This window comes from Podarcis gaigeae, assembly GCF_964106915.1.
Source record: "Podarcis gaigeae genome assembly, chromosome: 2".
NCBI lineage: Eukaryota > Metazoa > Chordata > Lepidosauria > Squamata > Lacertidae > Podarcis > Podarcis gaigeae.
In genome coordinates this window covers 32,102,051-32,128,060 of record NC_139679.1, presented here as the reverse complement: position 1 = coordinate 32,128,060, position 26,010 = coordinate 32,102,051, and the positions used below count along the sequence as shown (strand labels likewise).

General features: G+C 48.0%; 3 protein-coding genes across 6 annotated transcripts in view; 1 reads left to right on the top strand and 2 right to left on the bottom strand.

Annotated features, from left to right (window-relative positions):
- Window positions 1-1,768, bottom strand: part of CYTH1 (cytohesin 1) — a 60,206-nt gene extending 58,438 nt beyond the window's left edge. The window contains exon 1 of the mRNA XM_083727625.1: window positions 1,584-1,768. Coding sequence (XP_083583751.1) covers window positions 1,584-1,611 — 28 coding nt within the window. The 5' untranslated portion in view covers window positions 1,612-1,768. The remainder of the gene's footprint in view (window positions 1-1,583) is intronic.
- Window positions 1-26,010, top strand: part of LOC310839179 (autocrine proliferation repressor protein A-like) — a 223,622-nt gene that overhangs the window by 168,206 nt on the left and 29,406 nt on the right. The gene's annotated exons all lie outside the window — the stretch shown is intronic.
- Window positions 6,263-26,010, bottom strand: part of USP36 (ubiquitin specific peptidase 36) — a 30,632-nt gene continuing 10,884 nt past the window's right edge. For 3 of the 4 annotated variants that reach the window (XM_083727435.1, XM_083727433.1, XM_083727432.1), the window contains exons 10-20: window positions 24,778-24,918; window positions 23,225-23,325; window positions 21,264-21,402; window positions 19,266-19,955; window positions 17,883-17,998; window positions 14,645-15,169; window positions 11,278-11,537; window positions 9,938-10,096; window positions 9,273-9,388; window positions 8,698-8,833; window positions 6,263-8,068 (exon numbers count right to left, since the gene is read on the bottom strand). In XM_083727435.1, coding sequence (XP_083583561.1) covers window positions 8,702-8,833; window positions 9,273-9,388; window positions 9,938-10,096; window positions 11,278-11,537; window positions 14,645-15,169; window positions 17,883-17,998; window positions 19,266-19,955; window positions 21,264-21,402; window positions 23,225-23,325; window positions 24,778-24,918 — 2,379 coding nt within the window. In that variant the 3' untranslated portion in view covers window positions 6,263-8,068; window positions 8,698-8,701. The remainder of the gene's footprint in view (window positions 8,069-8,697; window positions 8,834-9,272; window positions 9,389-9,937; window positions 10,097-11,277; window positions 11,538-14,644; window positions 15,170-17,882; window positions 17,999-19,265; window positions 19,956-21,263; window positions 21,403-23,224; window positions 23,326-24,777; window positions 24,919-26,010) is intronic. The other variant, XM_083727434.1, reaches the window with a different exon arrangement.

Genomic DNA, 26,010 nt, shown 5'->3' with positions numbered 1-26,010 from the left:
GGCCTGTGTGTGAACCTCAAATCCTCCAGGCCCAAGCCTGCTGCCCCCAGTTTGGGATACATCAATTCCAGTCAGTGGCCACTGGGGTTATAAAGGGCACCACCATTGCTCACCCCCCCCTGAACAATGTCATTTTGCGAGCAGTGCACTCACTCCCACCACTTCTGCAGAATACTTATACCTAGCACTGTAATTTAAGGTTTGGGTAAGTTCAGGGCCTGACCAAGGGCCTCCCACAAGTCACATGAGGCGACATGCCTGGCAGGGCCAGTCATCCAGTCCTTCGCCACTAGGCCATCTCCAGGGCTCCTGCCACCTTTTTAGAAGGTGATCTGCACTGGCAGGAAATGACACTTGGAAATGACAGTTGGACACACAGATCAAAGACATCAGTCCAGGCCCCAAAAAGCAACCCCACCCCGTGTGTGTGTGTGTGTGTGTGTGTGAGTGAGAGAGAGAGAGAGAGAGAGAGAGAGTGCAACTGAGAGAAGAGGCACAAATGTGACAGCTGAACTCTGCCTCCGAAAGAGCCACGTTCTCCCTCTTCCCTGGGAAGGAGAGCGAAGGAGCCAGGCAGAAAGGGGAAGCATCTGCTGCTCATGCAGCTGTTGCTACCCTGAAGTCACCCCCACAACCCTCCTTCCCTTCTCCGAGAGGCAGTTTACGCTTCCCTGCCCAGCCTAGAGGATAAATGCCGGCACGAAGTTCCCCCCACCAAAGGCGCGCAAGCCGACCAACACACACGGCCCAGCTGTCTCTCGTTAACCCTCACCGCAGTGCTCAGCGCAAGGGGAGCCACCCCTGACCCTTCCCTGTAAATACTTCTTTTTGGAGTCCGGCCATATTTACCTCCCTCCCCCTCAAAAGGCGGCCGCACGCCTGTTCCCCCCAAACCCCCAGCCACCGACTCCAAGCTCATTTCTACGCGCACCCCATTGTAATGAACAGCTGTCCTCGCCCTGCGACCACGGGCTGGAACAGCTGCCCAGAATCTTCCCTTCTTCTCCCTCACGGGAAGGGCAGCTGCCCTCCTCCATAGGGGGTGATTAAGGAAAAAGGTAGCCCTACCCACCCACCGAGAGAGCACCCTCTGTGACCCCACCCTGAACCAATGGCACCTCACCCCGCACCGCACCACGGCCTTGCACAATCTCTACTTCCTATGCTCAGGAGCCGATCTCTCCTCGGGATTTACTAGCGCACCCTCAGAGTCTACTCAGGCAGGACCCCCCCCCCCCAGGACAACCGGCCACACAGCTCCCAAATCCCGTTCATCCTCACTTGCTAAGACCAGGAAGGATGCAAAGAGAGACTCCTTCCCAAATCCGAATGTGTGTGTGTCGGGATGATGGTGGTGGGGCAGCAACTGCACACTCCCCGCTTTAAGCCAAGGACAGTTCGCTGAACATGCAAGGGCCACTCCCCCCTGCTAACTAGTCGCAAGATTAAGGCTTGAACGAATCCCTCCCTCCTTCCCTGAGCGCCCCCCACCCTTGCCATTAAGACCCGCCCCCCCACCTTGGCCCAGCCAAAGATGCTCCTTCCCGTCTCCTTGGATGCACCTAATTCATTCGCCAGCTCACCGTATCCGCTCTCCTCGTCCTCCTCCATGTTACCAGCCAGACTCCTGCACGGCTGCTTTGCCCGGCTGCTAAAGCTATGCTGCTGCTGCTGCCGCCGCTACTCAGCAAGTTCCTTCCCACCGCCGAGCACACGTGATGGGAACTGGGGAGGGAGGGGGAGGAGGAGGAGGAGGGCGGTGGCACCTCCCCCTGAAACCCGACGCGAAAGAGGCGAGGCTTCGCTGCCCACGTGACGGGCAACGCGGTCCCGAGCCTCGGAGCAAAAGCAACGGTTGCTGCTCCTGCTGTACCGTCGGATCCGGAGCACGCTGTTTCTGCGGCTTGCAAACCTGTCGCTGCAACTGCACACCTGCACGCGCCCACGCACACATAGCAAACTCTGTTCTACTCATGAACACCTACATTAATTGCAACTGGGGAGGAGAAGCGCCTGTTGCTGCCTGCGCCACGCGGTGCCCACCTTGGTGTCCTGAGGATAGCGTTGCTGATAAAGGCTGGAGAGATAGCAAGCTGCCTCCCTGGGCTGCTTTGGGAGGAAGGGCGGGTTATTAATTAATTTAAATTTAAATAGAGTCGGTTTTCTCAGTAGTCGGAGAGCGGGATGTGCCTGGGCGCCGTGGGGTCTCCTGTGAAGCAAAATGGTCCCATGCGTTCCTTGTCTTGCCCAGAAGAGTTTGGATTTGATAGCCCGCTTTATCACTACCCTAAGTAGTCTCAAAGCGGCTAACATTCTCCTTTCCCTTCCTCCCCCACAGCAAACACTCTGTGAGGTGAGTGGGGCTGAGAGACTTCATGATGTGTGACTGGCCCAAGGTCACCCAGCAGCTGCATGTGGAGGAGCGGAGGCGCGAACCCGGTTCACCAGATTTAAGAGTCCACCGCTCTTAACCACTACACCACACTGGTTCAGAGGGAGGAGTCGACGAGGTGGGTGTCACTAGGTGGCTTGCTGTTGACAAGAGGATGGGGTGTAATTTAATAGCAGCAGAATATTAGCTTTCTTACAAAAATAAAAGCGTCCCACCCGTCTGTGAGAAGTGGGAATTCCACTCCAGGGTGCTGTGGCCCAACAGGCAGGATCAGGGCCAGCCAAGGACATTTTGACACCTGAAGTGAACCACAACATGGCTCCCCTTTTCCCACCAGGAAAGGAATGAAGATCTACATCAGGAACAAGGAGTGCCAATAAAGATCTACTTCAGGTTCGCTGCTCCTGTGGATCCTGCCACCTGGGTTGCCTCACCTTGCCCTGTGGGTGGGTCAGCCCTGGGCAGGATTGGCCTTAGTTCTCTACCTTGGATTCTCTTTCAGCACTGCACATTTTTTTTATAGAGGAAGAGATGTTAGTAGGCCTTACAAGATCAGGGTGGGGAGAGGAGTTGGGATCACACTGGCCAAACTGCAACTTGGTTTTGCACCCCCAGCATGCATCCACCCCCAATCTGCAGGGCTACTCTGCCTCCATTACATGGGGACAGGAGAGGTTAAAGAGAGGGATTAAGGGTGCTTAGGAATAGCATTTTTGTTATTTAATAAAGTGGGAAAGGCTGTTACCAATGAAGGAGGCCAAAGTCAGGAATCCATGTGCATCAGATAATGTGATCAATCCAACCCCTCTTCAGGTGTGTTTGAGAATACCTGGGGTATGAACAGGTGTCTCCTTAGGGAAGCAACTAAAAAAGGAACTAGCTCCAGCAATTAACTATAATTATTATTATATAAGCAAGAAGCAGCAATCATTGTAACATACTCCCATTTTCACTGCGCCACCTACAGTCCTGTAATAGATTTAGAACTCTCAGAGCTCCTTAGCTGTACAGTATTGTGGTTAGTTATTCTGGATTAAAACAAAAAAACTTGGATACTGGGTAAAAAGCCATATATGCATTTCCATACGTATTAGGCATCTCTGCCTAAAAACAGGAATAGCGCTATATGAGTGGTTTCTTGAGCAGCAGCTTCTGCTTTAGCACCTACCATTTAATCAGTGTGACAGGCTGGATAGTTCAGTGCTTATAATGCAAGAAGACTCCTTGTGGATAATATTTACAATGATTTCTCAAAAGTGTGAGGAAGCTCCTGCAGGCGATGTACAAGTTGTTGCCAGGACCAGTCAAACAGGCTCTTTCCTAACCCTTTCCTAGATCAGCAAGCAAAATAACATTCTAAATCAGTATAGCATGGGAAGCTCTAGATACACCATCATAGAAACATTGAGGGTTTATGACAGAAATTATTAGTGCAACCCTCTTGTCGACTGCAAGCTTTTAGAGACAGACCAAAGTTGTTAAGCTTTTTTACAATTTTACCCTCAAAGTTGTTGAGCTTTTAGGATTGAGGTTCTTGAGCTTTTTTTTAGGATTTTATCCCACAACATATACTGCCACAGGGGCTGCATTAAATTGACCGGTGTGCCGGATTAGGCCCCCCAAAACGGACTTTGGACAGGCATGTCCTAGGGCTACTGCTCAAGCCAATAATGCATTTCTGGCGCTCTGCTCTGAACAGCGTTTTTATTGTTTTGGCATGTGTTGAGTTTGCACTACAGTGGAACCTCTAGTCACGTACTGAATCTGTTCCAGAGGTCTGTTCGTGAGTCGATCTGGGTCGCTGGTAGAAGCGCAGTTCTGTGCGTGCGCATTCGGCAGCAGTGCTGTTCTGCGTGTGCGCAAATCGTGGCAAACCTGGTATTTACTTCTGAGTTTGCCATGGTCACAAATCAAATTGTTTGCGAGTAGGGTCGGTGATAAGTAGAGGTTCTACTGTACTGGTTTACTACTGGAACTATAAGAGAAGTGCCCCCATTGCCAAAGTAGGACCTGGCTCTTCTTTAAGAGTGATTCAACAATACAGTGGTACCTCGGGTTACATACACTTCAGGTTACATACGCTTCAGGTTACAGACTCCGCTAACCCAGATATAGTGCTTCAGGTTAAGAACTTTGCTTCAGGATAAGAACAGAAATTGTGCTCCGGTGGCACAGCGGAAGCAGGAGGTGGTGCTTCAGGTTAAGAACAGTTTCAGGTTAAGAACGGACCTCCGGAACGAATTAAGTACAGTGGTGCCTCGCTAGGCGAAATTAATCCGTTCCGCGATTCTCTTCGTCTAGCGGTTTTTTCGTCTTGCGAAGCAAGCCCATTGACAGCTTAGCGGATTAGTGCTGGAGCTGTCAAGCGGCTTCCAGCGATCAGCTGTTAAGCGGCTTATCAGCGGAACAGCTGATAAGCGGCTTAGCGGCTTAGGAAAAGGGCAAAAAAAGCAAAAAAAAACCGCTGGGGGACGCAAGATTTTTTCGTCTTGTGAAGCAACCCCATAGGGAAATTCGTTTTGCGAAGCGCCTCCAAAACAGAAAAACCCTTTCGTCTAGCGGGTTTTTCGTCTTGCGAGGCGTTCGTCTTGCGGGGCACCACTGTACTTAACACGAGGTACCACTGTAAATTGCATTTAGGCACTCTTGGCAGGTTCAGCAACATTGGCCAAGAACACCAGAGCATATAGTTCTGCTCTCCTGAGGGCCATTACGGCACTATCAACAGCCACAGACAAACCTGTAGGGGTCCCTGTGATTTCCCCTTCCCCTATCAGTTAGTGGCCCCCTTTGCCTGCCTCCAAACCCTTCTAAATCTCAATTAAAAATAAACTAGAAATAAAGAAAAAAGCTTTGACTAGCTACAGTATCTAGCATCTTTGGGGAATAGCTGTAGCTCAGTGGTGGAGCACAACTTTTGCATGCAGAAGAACTCAAGTTCAATCCCCAGCATCTCTAGGTAAGGTGAAAAACCCCAGAGAGTCACTGCCAGTCAGTGTAAACAATACGAGGCAAGATGGACCAATAGTCTGATACGAGTAGAACAGCAGCTTCCTACACTCGCTCCCTCTAAGGGAGCATGGTAATGCTACAACTTCTTAGCATGACGTGTGTGCTTAACAGCAAACCACAGGAAGAATATTCGCTCCACTGAATGTGGCATATATAAAATCTACAGCTGTAAAGCTGTTCAGGTGGAATTGGGGTTAACCTAGAAGTTACATGGCCTTTCAACCATTGCAGCAAACCTCTCCTCATGGGTTTGAGAATCTTTGCATTGACCCCATGCATGTTGCAAAGCTAAGCAGGATCCAGTATGGTTTCAAACTGGATGGGGGACAACATGTTGAGATTCTTGCATTGCTGGAGGGTTCTGACCCTCAGGGTATCTTCAGACTCTACAATTCTATGATTCTATAATGCGGAGGCTGTTCAGGTGGATAGTGGGGATCAGTCTCTAAGGGGCACGAGATTCCCCCCTCCCCCCAAAAATCCACTTGTTTCTACTGGTTAGGTCAAATGCCCTTATTTCAGAGGCTGGGCTCAAGTCTTCCCCCTAGCTTTTGCCTTCAGTTCTGCAATAGGCCAAAGCAAAGGAATGCACATAAGGGTGTTACAATGTTAGGATGTATTGCAAAGTACCCAACATAACCACCCCGGTACTGCAACTACACAGATAGATGAGTGTCAACAGAAAGTGAGAGAGTAGGAAGGCCTGAGACAAGGGGGATAAACCAAGTGGAACAAAGGAGTTCTCAGCTAGGGCTTCAGACTAATGGCAAGCTTAAGAGGTGAGCGGTCATGGAAGAATTACTGCTGCAATCAATCACAAGAGAAACCAATCGACGAGACTGAACACACACACACACATACACAAAACATTCCTTTATTGCACCATGAACCATTGCTACAACTAGGGCTACTGCAGCAAGCCCCAGCATGAGGTGCATAATACCCGCTTGGGGTATCTACATGTTGGCAGGAGATTGTTAAACGGGCACTGCCAGAGGGGAAGAGACTGCTCCCCGCTGAGAGAGTGAACAGGGTCAGTGCCCCCCCTCCCCAAGATAAAGAAAAAAAGAATCGTAATAATCATAATAAATCATCAGCTCAAATTAAATGCAATGGCCAAAACCGTTTTGGTAACTGCTTTGATAACGGTGGAGAAAATAAAGCTAGTTTTCAACCTTTGCACCCAATCTATGAAGAGAGGGAATGGGTGCCAAAGTTGAATGAGCAATGCTGGGAATGCCAGGAATGGGTGGGATGCACATGGATTGCCCCTCCAACCAATCATGCATTTGTGGGGAAGTTACAGGTAAAGGCTGCCTACCTGGGAGTAAGCCACCAAGGTTAACAGCTAAACAGCAGCAGATGCAAGGGAATAAAGGAAACCCTAGGCCAGCCCTGCAGGAACAGGAGCCCTTGCACCACTTGGCTTGACAACTACCCACTGAAAAAGGTTTGGCACAGGGGCACTTGGGTCTCTCTCATTTTGGCAGGCAGCAGCCCGCTCTGCCTTGGTGCCAAAGCAAGTGATGTTTTGGGCAACCTCTCTCCAGCACAAACTCCCAAGTTGGAAATATGCTGCGAGAGAATCAGGTCCTCTTGGAGCCATTAACTTCTGCCACACAAGCTGTGCAACGATGCCTGCCGGAGGTTAATTAGGACAATGCTTAAGAGGAGGCATGGAGAAAAGACCCAAAGCAAGGAAGCTTCAAGACTGCAAGTGGGGATGTGAATGTCTGAACACTCCTTTGTGGAAAAGAACTAGTTGATGTGTGCATGGAATTTTTTAATTATTATTGTTGTGTGGAGCATTCAAACATTTCTTCCCCTGCCTGCAGCTTGAAGCAACACACTCCAGCAACAGGCAAATCTCAAATGAACTGTGACTTAACTATGGCTGGAGAATGCTACTGAGAAGTTGTCATTGCAAAGCAGCACCTTTCGAGGGCCCTGGCAGTGAATGCATTTGAACACAACGGTACAGGGCAGGACGACCTGACCACCCGCTTTCCTGGCTGCACAAAACTCAAGTCCCAAGTGTTTTGTACAGCAGGAACGGCATGTGGGAAATGGTCTTGAAAAATATTTCCAGAGTGGAGCATTTCATACTTCTCTGAAATGGGATAAACCAGAGAAGGGGCTGCAGATAGGTGGAGAAATGCCATGTCAGTTGCATCCTCCCTCATGACTCAGCCAGGGAGTGGGGAAAGGGGCAAATGTACCACAACAACATCCAGCTCTTGAGGAGTTGGGACACAGCTCTCGGCTTTCTCAATCTTCTCTTGGCAGGAAAGGGAACAGAGGGCATCACAGCTCATCATGCTGACACATGGTGGCGGGCGGAGGCAACAGAGGGATTTCATTTCCAAAGGGCTAGTTGCTCCTAGCTCCACTGCTGAGCCATGCCTGATGCCCACGGGTACCCAGGGACAGGACCTTCCCCGGGCAAAGGCTCCTTGTGACACTCTTGCAAGTAAGCGGTGATGGGTGCCTGCATTTCCTCAGGCACTGCACAGAAGATCCATCAGAGCCTTCAAGGCAAGAGGAGGACATTCCCCGTGAGTCCCGTTGAGTTGGCAACTTGCGACTGTTGACAGTATTGTGTTGGTCACCGGGAGCTCCAAAGAACCGGAGTTCGCCATAGCATTGCTGCAGCCAAGAACTCATCTGCGGGGTGGAGATGGAGAACGAATTAGTGCCATAGGAAAAGTGTTACGGGATTGCACCCTCTTGACCACTGGGTGGTGTGAGGAGCAGAAGGAAGAGAACAAAGTTGAAAAAAGCAAGCTAAAAAAGGGGGGGGGGCAACAGAGATTCTGCAACCACAGGTTTAAATGAGGGAAAGGAAAAAGAATGGCAACACTGCTTTGTAGAACTCCTACACCTGCATATTGTAGAAGGTCCTACAAGACTTCCTCGTCATCGCTCAAATCCCTCCGCAGAAGTTGGGAGTTGTAAAAGACAAGAATCCAACTTCCATATTTAGAATAATGTAATCAGTCTAAACAAGGACTACATGAGCTTAATATTTGCTGTAGGTAATCAAACGGTCACATTTTAAAAGCAAACAGAACCTGGTGTCTGCAGCTGATGAAGGACCCTTTATGGCACAAACAAAATCAGTGCATTGTTTAACAGTTGCTTTTGCAAAATCAAATACACCTTCCCACCCCTCGCACACAGGCACCACAGTCCTAATTATGAGCCGTTTCCACCGCCAAATAATTTTCCATTTGCCCACTCCATAAACTGCAATTCCCCAAATCCCTCTGGTAGGCTGCACTCAAGTTCCTCACCATCTCAAAGCCAATAGCTCAGGCTAGCAACTTTAGCGGGATGTGTCACGGCCCAGAAATTACGTCGGCTTTGCAGTTTCTGGAACGCGTTGCCATTTCTTCTCCGCTCACGCTTGAGTTTCTTGATTTTCTTCACCTACGGCAAGAAGAAAGAATGCGTGGTTGTTCCAGCTTCTAGCATCCAAGCTGCCATCCACATCAAGTGAAGCGTAGAAAGGACATTCCCTCCCCACTCTACTCACCAGAAAGCAGTTGCTGGGATGGACAAAAGCTAATTAAATCATAACAACCCAGAGGCGATCAGAAAGTGATCAATGGGACTGAGATCCAAAAGTTGTCTTCCTGACTATCACTAGGATCACTCACTAAGCCTAAAATTTGGCTCATGCTCATAGGTCATATAACAGCTCTATTATAAATGCAAGCAGATATATTTTGATTGTTCTAGCAACAAATAAGCAGGCAGGCATGCTGAAGAAATATATGCTTTTCAAGATGGGAAGCCTGTTTTAAAAGCAATCCAAACTAGCAACTGAACACATTAGGCTAGGCTTGCAACAGGCTAGGCTTCTTACCTTTCCACTGTCAAACTCTTCATCCCAATCGTCAATGACTGTCTGGCTCTGAGACCATACAGCATCCTGCATGGCAGCTTGGCTGACAGCCGACACCTCGCCATCCCATGTCAACACTGTGGAGGAAACACATTGTCAAAGAAGAGCTGGGGGTCGTGGCACGCATGGCCGGCCCAAGACATTTCAGCACCTGAGGCAAACCACAAAATGGTGCCGCCCTCCCCACCAGGGAAGAATGGATGAGTGAAGATCTACATCAGGAACAGGGTGGGGAATAAAGATCTACATCAGGATCTGCTAAAAACACATTTATCTGCTGCCTCTGTGGGTCCTGCCGTCCAAGGCAGTTGCCTCAGCTTGCCTCACAGGTGGGCCGGCCCTGGTGGCAATCCTTCCTCACTATCCCAGCCCTCTGCCCTTTCCTCATTTTTCCATTGAAGAAGCCAGCAAGGTGCTATCACCAGAAGCGCATAGAGAAACAGGGACACTGTCTTATCTACATGCACTTCTATCATAAAACACGGGGTGCCTTTTGAGAATGCCAAAGATCTCCATTATTTGTTTTCCTCCTGTGGCTTAAGAGGAGAAAACCCCTTCCAAAACACAGGAGCAGGAGGGCCTCATCTGTTTACGGGAAGACCCCTTTCCTTAAAGCAGTACTGTACCTTGCTTTCCATAAGCTTTATCTGAAGAATCCTTCAGCAGCTCCTGGACCACATCCAACTGTTCGTGCTTCTGATGTATCACTTCCTTCTTTGGACTTGGGATGTTCCAGGAGCACTTGTCCCCATGTCTAAGCTGGCTGCCAGTCCAGGTCAAGGCCACTGTGGAAAGAAGGAAGGGTGCATGGTAAGAAGTATTGGCACAATCATGTCATGCAGCAAATCTGACCTGCCACTCTGCAGCAGTGCCAGGGAAGCCAAGGGAACAGAACTGAAAAGAAACACAACCCCAGGAACAGGTGTATGATTTGCATTCCCAGTGGTCCACAGGCCAAGGTAAAAATGCTCACTTACACCTGCAGGGGGGAAACACCTGCAAGACACCAACAGACTATTGGAATATTCCCACCAACCACAATACTGCACAAGTTCCTAGGGTTTGCACCCAGAATTAATCACAATGGCTTGTTTAACTGAGCTTAGGCTGTTAGGCACCAACATGTCAGAGCTGTGGGGGTTACATCTGAGCTCATCTAGGAAGAGACGCCCGGTGTGCACAAACCAAACAGGCAGAGGCTATGAAGCCTTGGGACAAAAGCAGAGGGAACCTTGGGAGAAAACCCACAGCCACATGCTACGTAGTTGCTGGGTAGTTAGTGTCAGGGAAGAGTTTAAGAGTTAGAAGTTTCCAGTTTCCCAGAGGGAGGGAGGAGAGCAGTGAATCTAATATAGCTCAGATTCAGAGGAGAGGAGATACAAGCTAGCTATAACAAGGAGGTTAGAAAAAAGAGCGGGAAAGCGAAAGGAATGGCGCGTTCGCCATTTTGAGAGTTGCTGGTCACGGAGAAGCAGAGCTCAGAAGGTATCTGAAATAAGTGACTCTGAGGAATAATAGTTAAAGATAAGAACCGTTTATAAGATTGTTAATATGCAATAAAAAGTTATAAAAGAACAAGAAGTGTTTGTGTGGTGATCTGAAGAGGACAATGACCAGTCCTGACAGTTAGGCACCTATATTGCTTTCGTTTGGACGTAAGGAAACTGTGTGTGTGTGTGTGTGTGTGTGTGTGTGTGTGTGTGTGTGTGTGTAAATATAAATACATAAATAGGTAAGTTTTTCCGTGTCCCAAAAAGAGCTCTGGGTTTGGGGCAAGTGTCACTACTGCTCTTCACAGATACAGTGGAGCTTACTGGCAGCTCAGCCTAGTTTAGAACTGCAGCAAGGCCAAGCTCCCCTATGCCCATTCTAGGAGCTGATCTGAACTGGGGGGTACACCGCCCCCCACTCTCTAAATCTCCTTTCTCCGCACACCACCCAGCTAAGATATAGATATGTCTCAAACCTGGGGGGCTGATTCTAGCAGAGGAAAGGCCATTTTCTCTCTGTTCTTCTTGGGGGCTGCTGGCCTCTGGCACAGAGCCCCCCTGCTTCTCCCTCCTCTTGTGCTTTCGGTGCTCGCTCTCTCCAGCAGGGCTGCCGCTGTCCGAAGCTGGGCAAGGAAGCTGCTGCTGCTTCTTTTTCTTCTTCTTCTTCAGGCTACAGGACTCCTCCACCGGCTCATGGGCTATTAGGCAGGCTTCTGCCTCACGCTGTGGAGGGCAGCTGCAAAATGGATTAAAAAACAACAGCCAACCCATTTGGTTTTATTCATTTATTTTTACAAAGTTAGAACTGTTCCTCCCACCCACCCAGAAAAAAGTACAATCAGCAGCCATTGCTTTAAAATAACCTGCTTTAAAACTGTATCTGAATGCAATGAGAAAGTACGAAGAATACCACCCCAAGGACCCTTTCCCCATATGAACCCAAATGGACTCTGAGATCATAATCCGAGGCCCTTCTTTGTGGGCCCCCTCCATTCGGGGTACAGAGGGTGGCAACATCTCTGTGGCGGCTCCGTTTGTTGAATAGTCGCCCCAGGGAGGTTCACCTGGTGCCTTCATTCATATATATATATATATATATATATATATATATATATATATATGGGCACCAGGTGAAAACGTTCCTCTTCAACCAGGCCTTTGGCTGATTAATACTCTACCGCCTTTTAAATGTGTCTGTGGGAAAGGGTAGGGTATTTTTACTTATTTACTTGTTTTTATCCTGTTTTTTATTCTGTGAATCACCCAGAGATCTTATGATAAAGGGTGGTATATGAATCTAATAAATAGGTAAAAATAAAAACCAGTCTCTTAAAACGGCCTCCATCAAAAATGAACTTTCTGCATAAAACAACGAAATAGGACACAAAAGGGCTCGTCATGCATTTATATGCAGGTTCCAAAGATGAAGACCGCTATACATGCGAGCAAAGTCTCACAACAAAATGCTGAACTGGGGTGGGTGGGTGTTCCAGTTCAGGATTCCAGCCAGGTAAACATGCCCCTCTTCCCAGATATTTAGTCCATCCGCCTCCCCGCAAACAACCAGTCAGCATTATTTGGTACTGAGCATGCTCAGTCCTTACTGGGCTATTCCGGGGCTCTCCCCCCTACTGTTTTTCCTTCTGTAAACCTTGAGGTCACCCCAAACCTAATATATCTGTGCCAATATGGTGCTGTTTGGGGCCGCATAAAGACTAGCACTCAGAAAAGTAAGCATATTTATATGATTTCCTTTCCTTTCCAAATTTCCATGTCTTATCCAGCAACCAGCAGCCCATGTTTCTGAGAGGGTCCAGATTTAGCCTTCAGTAAGGTTGCATTATTTCAAAAAGTTGAGCTTTTTTTGGGGGGGGGGGAACCTCCCCCAAAATAATGATTCTAAGCTTCTGGAGCTGTTTCTGCTGCTTTTTCCATTGTGTTGCCTGACATCCGGGTTTCCCAGACATTTCGGCAAAATTCCCACGACGCCATTTTTACACCTGAAAGCGAGGACATATCAGGAATTTTCCTGATGTATGGCAAGCCTAGCCTTCAGCTACATGATCTTGCTTAAAAGGATCAGGCGTACAGAGAGATGCCAGTCAGAAACCCGTCAGTTTCATCTCTAGGCAGATGTATATTCTGCAAAATGCATCTGAGCAAAACACCCCGCAGTCTGGACCAGTAGCAGCGGCAGAATCCCAAAACCTATTTTTAGTTATACACAGATAAGAGGCACCAGGCTTCTGGAAAATCTGGGAGGCATACTTCCCCCTCCCTCAGAGCTTTCATTTTACAAGGGTGAGGAAGAGGAACGTTTGGGGGAACTATATGCTGTGCTTGCTTTCTTCTTATCAAAATTATCGAGCTGTACCTTTTGGCCTGTTTAATACATCTACAGCTCTACTCAGAAGACTGCTGTGGGTTAAACCACAGAGCCTAGGACTTGCCGATCAGAAGGTCGGCGGTTCGAATTCCCGTGACAGGGTGAGCTCCCGTTGCTTGGTCCCAGCTCCTGCCAACCTAGCAGTTCGAAAGCACGTCAAAGTGCAAGTAGATAAATAGGTACCGCTCCGGCGGGAAGGTAAACGGCGTTTCCGTGAGCTGTTCTGGTTTGCCAGAAGTGGCTTAGTCATGCTGGCCACATGACCTGGAAGCTGTATGCCGGTTCCCTCAGCTTGTAAAGTGAGATGAGCACCACAACCCCAGTCAGCCACGACTAGACCTAATGGTCAGGGGTCCCCTTTACCTTTTTACCTTTTGGCCTGTTTAATACATCTACATCTCTACTCAGAAGACGAACTCACTCTGCTTAGCAGATTTTACTCCCAATTGAGCTTGCACAGGATTGAAGCCTCAAAAATATAAAAGTGCCTCAGGTTTGTAGGCACAGTCCTTTAAAGGGGAGGAAAGAGGATGGTCAACCAGACAGGAAGGGCCAGGATTAAGCAAAACATTGGTCCAAAAGGCAGCAGGAAGGACTGGTGTAAACACAGGGCAATGCCAGGTTCCACTAGGCTCAAAGGCTCCACTTGTTTTATTATTATTATTATTTATTATTATTATTATTATTATTATTGAAGGTGATGGGGGGCAGGGGGGAGGCCCAAAGACCCTTGAGACACAGGTAACAAGGAAACACACTCCTACCTAGCAATGTAAGCAACCTAGCAATTTACAGAGGGGTCTGAGAGCTTAGTCTAAGTCTTCATGGCTTGTCATCCCAACAGTGTTAGAAACTCAGATATATAAGCCTAGGCGCCAAATGGCTCCTCAAACCAAGGTAAAAGTTGCCAAAATGGAATGTCCAGTTGCCATTTTTGGGCAAGATGGCAAGCCTTATTTTTCAAATGATGGATTGACTTGAGTGATTCGCAGTTAAACATCTGGCTAGTTCAGATGACAACCTTGAGCTAGGTTAAGAGTTTTGAGAACTTAAGGAAAGTTACTTGATCCAGGGACAGTCCACATATACAATGGTCTATTTCTGACCTCTTTTCCCCTAATGGTGACAACAGACCATTCATAACATAAGAATATGCTTCATAACTGAGCAGGCAGTGGGGTGGGTTAAGTGAAGACAAGCCTCACTTACCTATAACACTGTTCACTGCTCCTGTTCTGGCTGCACAGAAAAGACATGTTGGTTCCTGAAATTCATTCCGATTGCACAGATAAAATATAACCGATAGAATTCTACAGGATGAGGTATTAGTGTGTGAAAACAGTCAAGATCCAAGGATCCCCAGGCATGCACCTCCAGATGGTGGAGATGTCAAGTGCTCATTTTCTCTCTCCAAGCAAAGCCCTTCCCCTAGAAAAGACAACCAAGCAAACACTCACCTGTTCACAGGGGACAGCAAAGGCTTACAGTCTTCCTCTGTTTGCTGCAGCTTCCTTTTCTTTTTCTTCTTTTTCCTCTTTTGGGTGGAGTTAGCTAGACTAGGATCTGCTACCTTGCAGCCTCCAGCTATTCCCTCTTCCTCTCCCTTCCTGGCTGCCACCAAGTCAGATTCCGGTTCAGGAGAGGAGTCTCCAGGCCTGCCGTTTTCCTCGAGTTGCCTCTTCTTCCTGGGTGGGTTGGAGAGGCAGGTTCCCTCTGCACCAATGGTTCGTGTGCTTGGGATGCAATGGGTGCCTTGTTCTTCCTCCGAGAGGCTACGCTTCCTTTTCCTCTTCTTGGAGCTGGCAAGGAAAGGCCTCTTGTCCCGGTCTGGGCAAGAGTGGCTCAGTGCCTCTTTGGGCACCGCAGGTGGCGGCAGAGGGGCGGCAGAGAGGCAGCATGATTTGAAGCTGGGCAAGGGTTTGACAAAGGCGCTGCTGGCCGGTGGTGGAGGCGCTGAAGATTTGGAAGCAGATGAGGGCGTCCTAGAGAATCACACACAGACAAAGCTAAGAGCCAACCAACGCCAAAGCGGCAGAAGTCTCTGCAGAAGACCACACCCGTTTCTGTTCTAAAAGAGAGCCAGTGCCGGCCTCTTTCACAACATAAATGGTCCCTTACATCACCCAGAAGGACAAAGCATTGTCAACCGAAGCAAAGGAAAGCCCTGTTGGATTCATGCATCTAATTCTGCATTCTGTTCTCAGAGTGGTCAACCAGGTGCCCAGGACTTGGGCACAACAGCTCTTTCCCTACTTGTGATCTGCAGCAACTGGGATACAGAGGCAGACCACCCCACATGTCCTAGGCATTAATAAACATTCAGCTCCTTCCAGGCTTAAGACTGGTATGGCGTCAGGCTTTGGAACTGTTTCTGCCCCTATCCCAAAGGCCCAACCCCACTTCACTGACCCTGCAATGTTTCCTCACTAATAATAATAATTATTATTATTTATACATACATACATACATACATACATACATACATACATACCCTGCCCTCCCCAGCCAGCCAAGACCAGGCTCAGAGCGGCTAACACCAGGTATAAAAACAATTGATTAAAATACAACTTAAAAACAAGATTAAAATACAACATTAAAATGCAGCCTCATTTCAGTAGAAACTCAAATCAAAAACTTTTGGGGACGAAAACGTCAAATCTTCACCAAGGCCAACTATCCAGACTGGTCCAGAAAAAAGCAAGGGAAGTCCCCAAATAGGAGTTCCATCACAGAAGGAGAAAGGAAAAAGGAAAGAGGGGGAGGGGGAGGGGATCAAGTTGATTCCAAGCCAAAGGCCAGGCGGAACAACTCTGTCTTACAGGCCCTGTGGAAAGAAATCAGATCCCACAGGGCCCTGGTCTCATGAGACAGAGCGTTCCACCAGGCCGGAGCCAGTATTGAAAAGGCCCTGGCTCTGGTTGAGGCTAATCTGACTTCCTTAGGGCCCGGGACCTCTAGGGTGTTGCTATTTGTGGACCTTAAGGTCCTCCGTGGGGCATACCAGGAGAGGCGGTCCCGCAGGTACGAGGGTCCTAAGCTCTATGCCACTTCTAGCTCCGTCTATAGAGATTTATTCACCTAAAGACATACATAGGACGGTCAGCTAGAACATATTCATAACACAGGCGTGGAGTTCTTCTGGGCTGGAGGATTTCTAGGCCCTAATTAAGGAGTTATTTCAGTGCCAAATTCAAAGCTGTCCCGCCAAGGCACTTTGGTGCTTGAGTTTTTATATTCACCAGGTTGTGGAGCTATATTTGAATATTTTAAGGCCATTCACAATAATTCTTGGGGGTTTTTTGGAGCAGTGAGGAACCCCCCGCCCCCTTGCATGGACATTTCCCTAGAGATCACCTCCTTCTATTGCTCCGTTCTGCACTGCTTCTTGCAGGATAAACAACCCCTTAAGTTCCATCTGTATTCAAAGCATGCAGATGCACTGCTCCCTAAGTATAAGCTAATTTGTACTGCTTTTAAGAGTTTAGTCTCAAAGAACAGAGTGTCTCGCCGTAGCACAAAAAGCTTGCAGTACAGAGCAATGCATTTGTGCACCTCTGCAGAGGCTGGACAGCTGACAGGCCTGCACCCAGGAAGTACACTTGTCCCTGGAGAACTCAGATGAAGAACGAGAGCCAACAAGACTCTCAACGCGAAAGACTCTCAACTGAGCGCTAGTAAAAGGGTGGGGAAGGAAGACTGCACTGATGCAAGGTTATATGGCAAGAGATGGTGGCCTGGCATCATGTATTAAGAGAAATAAAGTACTGGATTATGAATAACCCTTACTAGAGGGATACAGAACCTCAGGCATAGGGGCCAGATGTGGCCTCTCTACGCCTTGATATGGCCCTCACGACCATCCGTGGGCCACGATCCCTTCTCCTGGGCCACAGCCCTCGCCAATCCTACTTCATACCCTCTCAAGGGTTTTTATCGGGTTGGTATGTGCCATCAAACTCCGGTTGCCTGGATGTAGGGTTCTAGAGGGGAGCATGAGTGTATTTAGAAACTTGCCTGCTGTGCAAGGACAAAATTTACATTCCTAGCTCGCCCCACCTTTGCCACAGAAAGGTGCCCAGAATAGAATGCAGCCCTGCATGCACCTGTTTTAGCAGTAGTATTATCAGGCTATTTTAAAGGAATTGTGGGACCCCCAAGAAGATCTCAAAATGACAGTCCGCCTTATAGCAATAGCAGCCTGTATGACCACATGTCAGGCTTGGGGAAAACCAGACCCTCTTCAATCAGAGGCTTGGATAGGTTTGGGACCTAGAACATATGGTGAAATTTAAAAACACAAACAGGCAGAGGTTGACCATGTGATAATAAACTGAGAACCCCAATTATTTGGTAAGATGAGGCTGAAATACAGGTCAAATATGAGGAGCATGGGTGGAATCAATATAAAAAGAAAAAAGTTGAACGCCGTATCGATGAGTACATTTGAAGTTGAAAGTTGTATTCTGTTGACTTGATGTGACCGGAGTCACATATGATTAAACGAACCATGTGCTACTTTTAAAGCAATATACAATTATACCCTCAAATCCAGAAAGGCTTTGCTTCAGAAAAGTACCAAACGCTACAGTGACTTATTATGACAAGCCAAAGAGCCACACAGCAAGGACAGGGTTCAGAAAGCCAGGCCAGGGTTATGACCGCCCCCCACCCCCCGCAAGGGCCCCAGGAGCTCACCTGGGATAGTCGAGCGCAGCGGCACAGACGGGGTGGGTGGTTTTTGTAGCAGCTGGTGGAGGGTGGGGCGGCGCCAGGCGCTCACTGCTGCTCAGTTTCTGCAGTGTGTTGCTGCCCTGTAGTTATTGACATAAATAAAAACTTGGTGGTCTAAAAAGAGGTTTCCGTGACCCCAGGGGGCAGAGCAAGAAGAGAGGGGAAGGGGGAAAACAAAAGAACGGGTGGGGGTGGGACAGGGAAAAAGAATCAGAAAAGTGTTTGCTGTTAGAAACAAAGGGAAAAGAAGGAAGGACAAGTATAAAGACAGAACAGTGTTAGAATAAAACAATGGGCAACAGGCACCTTCCCATCTTCCTTGTTTCCAAAGAGAGGTACGAAAAGAACCAGCCAGGGTCTCTCTGCTCTGGCCCTGTGAGCAGCGAAATGCCTCCTTTAATGTGGGCCTCAGCAAGCAAGAGGATTTGAAGGGGCAAGAATGAGGGGAGACCAGCTTGACAGAACAGAAGTTTCTCCCCTAGACTCTGGGGAAACAGGGTCCCCCTGCACAGAATGCATTCGCAAGGCAAGACACCTGCTTAAAAGAATACTGAGCTTGTTCGCAGGTAGAATGAGGCCAAACCATGGCTGAGCACGAATAGGGCGCACGCCGGTTCCGGGAGTGGAGATCTCAGCCGCTTTGCTCCTCCCCGGGTTCTGCTTGCTGCCATGCTACCCAGGACCAAGCCATGGTTTGGCTTAGAACGGCATCTGAACCTGGGCCAAGCCACTGCTCTGCCCTGGGCAGCACAAGAGGAGTGCTGTGGCCGCAATCCTTGAATCAGGGAACCTGCACATTTGCTTTTTCACACTAAGCCATGATTTGACTTAGCATTATGTGTGGGCCGTAGTATTGCCCCCAAGTATGCAACAATGGAGGGTAGTCAGAAAGTACTTGGGACTTACAAGCTGGCCAGGTGATGAATCTCCCTGGGCTCCTACCTACAAAACAGCTCAGCTGGTAGAGAATGAGACTCTTGAATCTCAGGGTTGTGGGTTCGCGCCCCGCTTTAGGCAAAATATTCCTGCCTTGCAGGGGGTTGGACTAGATCAGTTTCCCAAACTTGGATTTCCAGCTGCTTCTGGACTACAGTTCCCATCATCCCTGACCACTGGTCCTGCTAGCTAGGGATGGTGGAAGTTGTAGTCCAAAAACAGCTGGAGTCCCATGTTTGGGAAACCCTGGACTAGATGATCCCTTCCAACTCTACGATTGCATGATATGCGATTGAGTCTGTGGGGTGAAATGCCCCCTCTGCCTGAATCTACCCCACCCCACCCCCCAAATCACCACTCCTTTTGCCACCATTTTGGAGGTAGGTGAGGTAAAGTACCCCTAAAACGCACCTTCCTGGCAGAGAGGGCCAGTTTTTTTGCAGGTGGGGGGGACATGGTATTTCCCAGCTCCAGATTGGTCACATTAGCCAGCAAAGGCGACTTCAGCTTGGCAAACTTGGAGTCCTCGGAAACAGGTTTCCCAGAGGCACAGTCCGATTCCTGAGAGGAGCAGTAGCCGTTGACACCCATTGTGGCCTGCGGGAGTCCTTTGGCTGGGCGATGTGCTGGACTGGAGGAAAAGGAGCTGCTTGAAGAGGACGAGGAGGAAGAGGACGAGGAGGAAGAAGTCAAAGGCGAGGAGGCCTTGCTCGGCACCTCTGGGCCTTCCTCACGAACTTTGGCCTCGGGGTCTCCTCTGGGAGCCTCTGGCGGCTGTGAAGACAATGCCAAGCCCTTGTCCCCCCAGGAGCTCTGCTTGCCCATCTCCACCCTGACACTGGTGGCCTCACTGAAGTCCTGAGATGTTTTGAGTGGCAGGAGAGGCTGCTTCTTGGACCTCTTGCTGAAGTCGTCTAGGAAAGACAGCTTGGCAGGGAGCTTAGGTGAGGAGAACCCAACAGCAGGGATGAGCTTCGGATGAGGAGAAGGAGGAAGCGTCCCGTTCTGGGGTTTGGAGTTGGAAGCAAAGGAGCTGCGAGGAACAGGGACGCCAGGTTCCTCAGGGTCCAACGTCTTCCTGGCCTGCGTCACATCTTGCCTCTGTAGTGAAAGAACATAATAGGTGTTGAACGAAGACAGGTGGAGAGCCAACACCACAAAATGGGAACCAACTGACACCACAGGAGAGGGCTCGTGTGAGGGAACGCACCCCCATTTTTGTGTTATTTTGATGTACTTCACATAGGAAGTTGGAATGCTAGGGAAACGGCTAGGCTCAAACCTCTCGCTGCCATCTTGTTTTCTAGGCAAAGAAACATTCAGGCATGTGAGCCTTCCCCCCTGCAGCCTGAAGTGGTACAATCCACAGAAGTGGTAAACCTGTGAGTGGATTGTACCACTTCAGGCTGCAGGGGGCAGAACAAAGCTGGGGGCAGAACAAGGCTTTAGTTCCTCCACAAATTAACACTCAAAATGCCAGTTTTGTGACTGCATCGGAAGCATCAACCCAACAATTTCATCAATCTTTTGTAGTACACTCCCCACAACTCATAAGTGTCTTGGGCTGTCTGCCTGCCTGCTGCAGTGCATTTGTATGCTTTCAAGTTCAATCCCCCCCCCCCCCAAAAATAAACTTGCACTTATGGCTGCTGATGAAAAGTGTGCAGATAACATACCAAGCCAAAGAGGAGACTGCGTAATATTTTTCAGTAGCTGAAGAGAGCTTCAGGGTAAAAAGGTAAAGGTAAAGGTACCCCTGCCCGTACGGGCCAGTCGTGTCCGACTCTAGGGTTGTGTGCCCATCTCACTTAAGAGGCCGGGGGCCAGCGCTGTCCGGAGACACTTCCGGGTCACATGGCCAGCGTGATGAAGCTGCTCTGGCGAGCCAGCACCAGTGCAGCACACGGAAACGCAGTTTACCTTCCCGCTACAAAGCGGTACCTATTTATCTACTTGCACTTAGGGGTGCTTTCGAACTGCTAGGTGGGCAGGAGCTGGGACCGAAAGACGGGAGCTCACCCCGCCGCGGGAATTCGAACCGCCGACCATACAATCGGCAAGCCCTAGGCACTGAGGTTTTACCCACAACGCCACCCACCCCCAGTACAGTGGTACCTCCGGTTACGAACTTAGTTCATTCCAGAGTTCCATTCTTAACCTGAAACCGCGTCACCAAGCCAAAGAGGAGACTGCGTAATATTTTTCAGTAGCTGAAGAGAGCTTCAGGGTACTCGCTCTCAATTTACTTTGGGTTTTTTTTCTTTTTCAGATCACTGGGTTTTGTTTCTCCTCAGCCCAGAATCTGCACTGCTCAGCTTAAGACTTTTCCCTTTCCTTTTGAAGTTCAAAGTACACACAGTTCCGACGGTGGGAAATTCTGGATGGCAGGCGGACTATGCAGATATTCACCTTGCTCATCAGCGGTGACGCGAGGGCACCATTGGTCATGCTTTTCTTCATGTGGTCGGAGACTATGCTTGCTCGGTTGGATGCAGGGCATGTGCTTTTGGAGATGGTCCCCTCAGAATTCTTCCTGGTACTTGGGATCCTTGAAAAGGGGGAAGAAGAAGGAGGAACTTGTACTTTATCGCTATCACTGTTTTTAGAGGTCACCCTACTCTTCAGACCAGGGGGGTGGGGAACCTCTAGCTCTTAGGCCAATCTTGGCGCACCAGGACTAATTTAGCTCAGGGAGGCCATTTCCTCCAAACCACACCCACCTGCCCATCAGTTGATGTCACCGGTGTTGTCAGCTGATGGATGATAGGACAGCTTTCAATCCTGCATTGGCTGCACAATCCGGTTCCCAGCACAGAGCAGGATCATGCAACCAAGGTTTAATAGGGCAGGGATTAAAGCCCTGATCTTTGGCAAGAGAATGCAGGTGCTGCGAACCTTCTTCAGTATGAAGGATTACATTACAGCCAAGGTGGGGAACTGGGTGTGGCTGATGAGCCAAGGTGAGTGTATTTTGGATCTGGCAAATCATCTGGGCCAAGAATCAGGGCACCCTCTGCAAACCATTCCGACGGGTAGGCAGGGCTGCCCATTTATTAGTCACCAGAGACACCACCATGACATCAGGTACCCTAACAACTATAACACACATTTATAGTGTGCTCTATCAAGCATTTCTTTGGAATTTGACACCAGAGCTTCACCATTTATGCGCCGGCATGAAGTGATGAGCAGGTGGGCTTCCTCCCCCCTCCCCTCCCAAAAAAGCCACATTGCAGGCCAAATGGGAAGGTCCTGGAGCACCTAATTTGGGACACAGGTCTGAGGTTCCCTACCACTGCGCTACAGTTTACAAATACAAAAGAGTACAGAAGTATTTGTTTGGTCTTAGATTTAAAAAAGGAAAGCAAATAGAGAAGTTAAGGAAACAATTTTAAACCATAAAACAGTAAACAACCCAAAAAGCCCAACAGAAAACAATATGCACACAAAGGAATATCTAAAACGCAAAAACATCTCGACTTATATAGATTGTACATTGCTAATGCATAGGGCCCTCAAATTATTCAATGGACAGCATGCAAGAGTACAATACAAACTGTTGCAGCATTTGAAGTACCGCATGAAAATGTAACACCAGGGTTTATTATTGATTACAAATGATCAACGGAAAAACACCGCACCTCTACAGATGTTGGTGTGAGATCATTCATAAACTGAAGACTTCAACAAAAAAGGGCAGTGCAAAAACTGAATAGCAAGATTATTATTTTTTAATTGTATTCTAGTGTATATTGGCCTTTGAACAGTTTGGCAGAGCGGCTACTCATTAGCATTGATGTACATTTTATCACAGAGAAAGACTTTATTGAAAGAGGGTCTAAACCAGGGGTTGGCAACGTTTTTTGAGACCGGGCTGGTCTACTCCCCAGCAGACCTCCCCATGGGCCTTAGGTTGCCGACCTCTGGTCTAAACACACTTGGTTTTTAAAGTTTCTTTTATAAAAGGTACATATTATTGGGCTTTTCGCTGCTATTTACTATTTGTGCACCACTGCCAGGGACTCTGCTTCCCTCTGCATATTTTGATCATTTACATGAGATGACATTTAGCGATTACAGCACAGCAACATGAAAAGGAAACCACATCAGCAGAAGTAGCTGGGGACCCTGCTAAAACAGTGGCGGGTTAAGAATGGCAAGGGTGCTTCCCAGCATTAGCAACAACCGTGTTATTATCATCACCCCCAGTTCACCCCAGCCTGCTCCTCCCTCCATTAAAAAAAATGGACTTCTGCTCCTCTCCACTCCACTTGATTAGCAGAAAGGTGACGGGTGGATTGAAGGGCACCCCAAGAAACAGGCATGAAGAGAGGCGGCCAATGGCAGGTCCCATATCATGCCCCACTTACCGAAGATAGAAAAGCACATATGCCTGTTGATTGAGGACAACTTTGATGTTGCTCGAATGCACCATTGAGTCGTTCATCTGGTACCACTGCCCATTACTAGCCTGAAAATGGGATAGGAAGGAGGATTTGTAGCTACAACACAGCACAAAAGGGCAGCGTTAGGCAGGAGGGGAAGAAGCACTCCACACCATCAAAGGTAGGCATAAGCTCCATCGGAAAAAGGGACTAGGTCAATGTTTCCCAAACTTGGGTCCCCAGCTGTTTTGGGACTACAACTCCCATCATCCCTAGCTAGCAAGTCCAGAAGTCAGGGGTGATGGGAACTGCAGTCCAAAAACAGCTGGGCACCCAAGTTTGGGAAACAAACAAAATTCATGAACAGATGTACCAGTGGCTGCAAGTCATGATAGCCAGGAATCCAACATCCACATGCACTGATAACAATACCAAGAGCTGGAGAATAACCCTAGGGAGGTTAGTTACCCCACTTCTAAATTTCCCCTTTGCCATCTCGCTGGCTACTATGGGTAGGAATAATGCCAACTATGTCAATAAACGGTTGAATAATTCTTGTGCTAGAGATTAAAATAAAATAAAATAAAATAAAATAAAATAAAATAAAATAAAAATAATTTGTTTATATCCCACCCTCCCCAGTCAAAGCCAGGCTCAAAGAGGCTAACAACAATAAAAGTAACACAGCATTCTAAAATCAATTCATTTTAACATCAGTTCAAAATCAAATTAATGGCAACCATTGGGCTAGAGTTCTGTGAGGATTACCAAAGGAGGGGGTCAGACTGTGCCTTGGCCAAAGTTCTGGTGGAACAGCTCTGTCTTGCAGGTCCTGCGGAAAGATGTCAAGTCCTGCAGGGCCCTAGTCTCTTGTGACAGAACGTTCCACCAGATCGGGGCCACAGCCGAAAAAGCCCTGGCTCTGGTTGAGGCCAGCCTAACCTCCCTGTGGCCCGGGACCTCCAAGATGTTTTTGTTTGAAGACCGTAAGTTTCTCTGTGGGACATACCAGGAGAGGTGGTCCTGTAGGTACGAGAGTCCTAGGCCGTATAGCGCTTTAAATGTTAAAACCAGCACCTTAAACCTGATCCTGTACTGTACCGGGAGCCAGTGCAGCTGGTATAGCACCGGGTGAATGTGATCCTGCATTGAGGACCCTGTAAGGAGTCTCACTGTGGCATTCTGCACCCGCTGGAGAGAATGTTTTTCCAGCACGCTGCCTCCTACAACTTCCAGCCAACTTATAACATTTGGACATGAACATCAGAGCTCCAGAGATGCACCGTCTGCAATCACCAAGATTCTTTGCTGTTGAAGCTCTGGAGAAAGCAGCATTAAGAGCCTGGCCACTCCGAATGCCAGCAGTGAGATAGCAGGAATTCCAAGCAAGATAGCTAGACACACTTCGAGCATTCACACAGTTCAGCCTTCCACACTGATGCTTGCCAATGCTTCACATTACCACCCCACAGCCTGGGGTGCAAAGCACCCCTCTCCGCTGCCAAGGCTGCCCTTTGACAACAGACGAAAGGACTCACCTTGACGTAGCAGTAGTAATGCCCCGCATGGCAGCTGTATCCTGAATGTACCAGCACAGCATAGAGGCCATACATGACAGGATCACCGTTGCTCTGAGACATGTAGGGGCGGATATTCAGGAACTCAGGGTAGCCGACATCCTGCAAGGGAAAAGGGAAGGCATCCATGGGGATTTGTCCCACCCGCTCGGAGTCTGCCTCTTAGCGGAGATGCTGGTGCATAAACAGGAAAACAAAGGCAGCATCTGATCCAGGAAACAAGTGGTTCCTAGACTGACAGTTTTTGGAGACTTCTACGCTCTTAAGAAAGCCAGCCTTAAAAAACCTTACACAAAACAAATGAAATACCATGAAAATCCCTGAAATGAGAAGTAATCAATTAGAAATACTATCTTATAAAAGTAAACTAAATAACAAAAATCAAAAAGTTTAAGGAAAAAATTAGAAAAACCTAGAATTCAACCAAGCCTTAATGGGATGCCAGCTACAAACCTTGTTTCATTGAACTATTCAGTTTCCTCAGCAGGAAATAGAGAAATCATAGACCTCAAATGACCAAATTCAAAGAAAGGGGGTAAATCTCCCAAAAAATCTAAAGTACTATAATCAGTCTTCAACATCAGCAGTAACATCTAGACCATGGGAGCTTTTCAGCCCTGTTCTTGAGTTTGTTTAAAATCTAAAACCGCTTATCTTGTATTCCCTTCTTTGAATTTGTCCATTTAGGTTGTTTTTGTTTGTTTTTTAAACCTTTTTGTAAAGGCAATACAAAAATTTTCACAGCTCAGTCCTCAATTCTTTATTACTGTGCTTGGCTTTCTTCAAGTTGGGCTGTGTCTAAAACTTGCCATTTAGGTTTTCAAACCTCTTTTGTAAACTCAGTTTTAGAAACTATACCTCTGAGTCCTCAATCCTTTATTACTGCACTTTGCTTCACCTAGGTCCAGCTAGGATTATAGTACTTCAGAATTTTTAGGAGATTTACCCCCTTTCTTTGAATTTGGTCATTTAAGGTTTATGATTTCTCTATTTCCTGCTGAGGAAACTGAATAGTTCAGTGAAATGAGGTTTGTAGCTGGTATCCCGTTAAGGCCTTGTTCAATTCTAGGTTTTTCTAATTTTTTTTCTTAAACTTCTTGATTTTTGTTATTTAGTTTAATTTTATAAGATAATATTTCTAGTCGATTACTTCTTGTTTCAGGGATTTTCACGGTATTTAATTTGTTTTGTGTA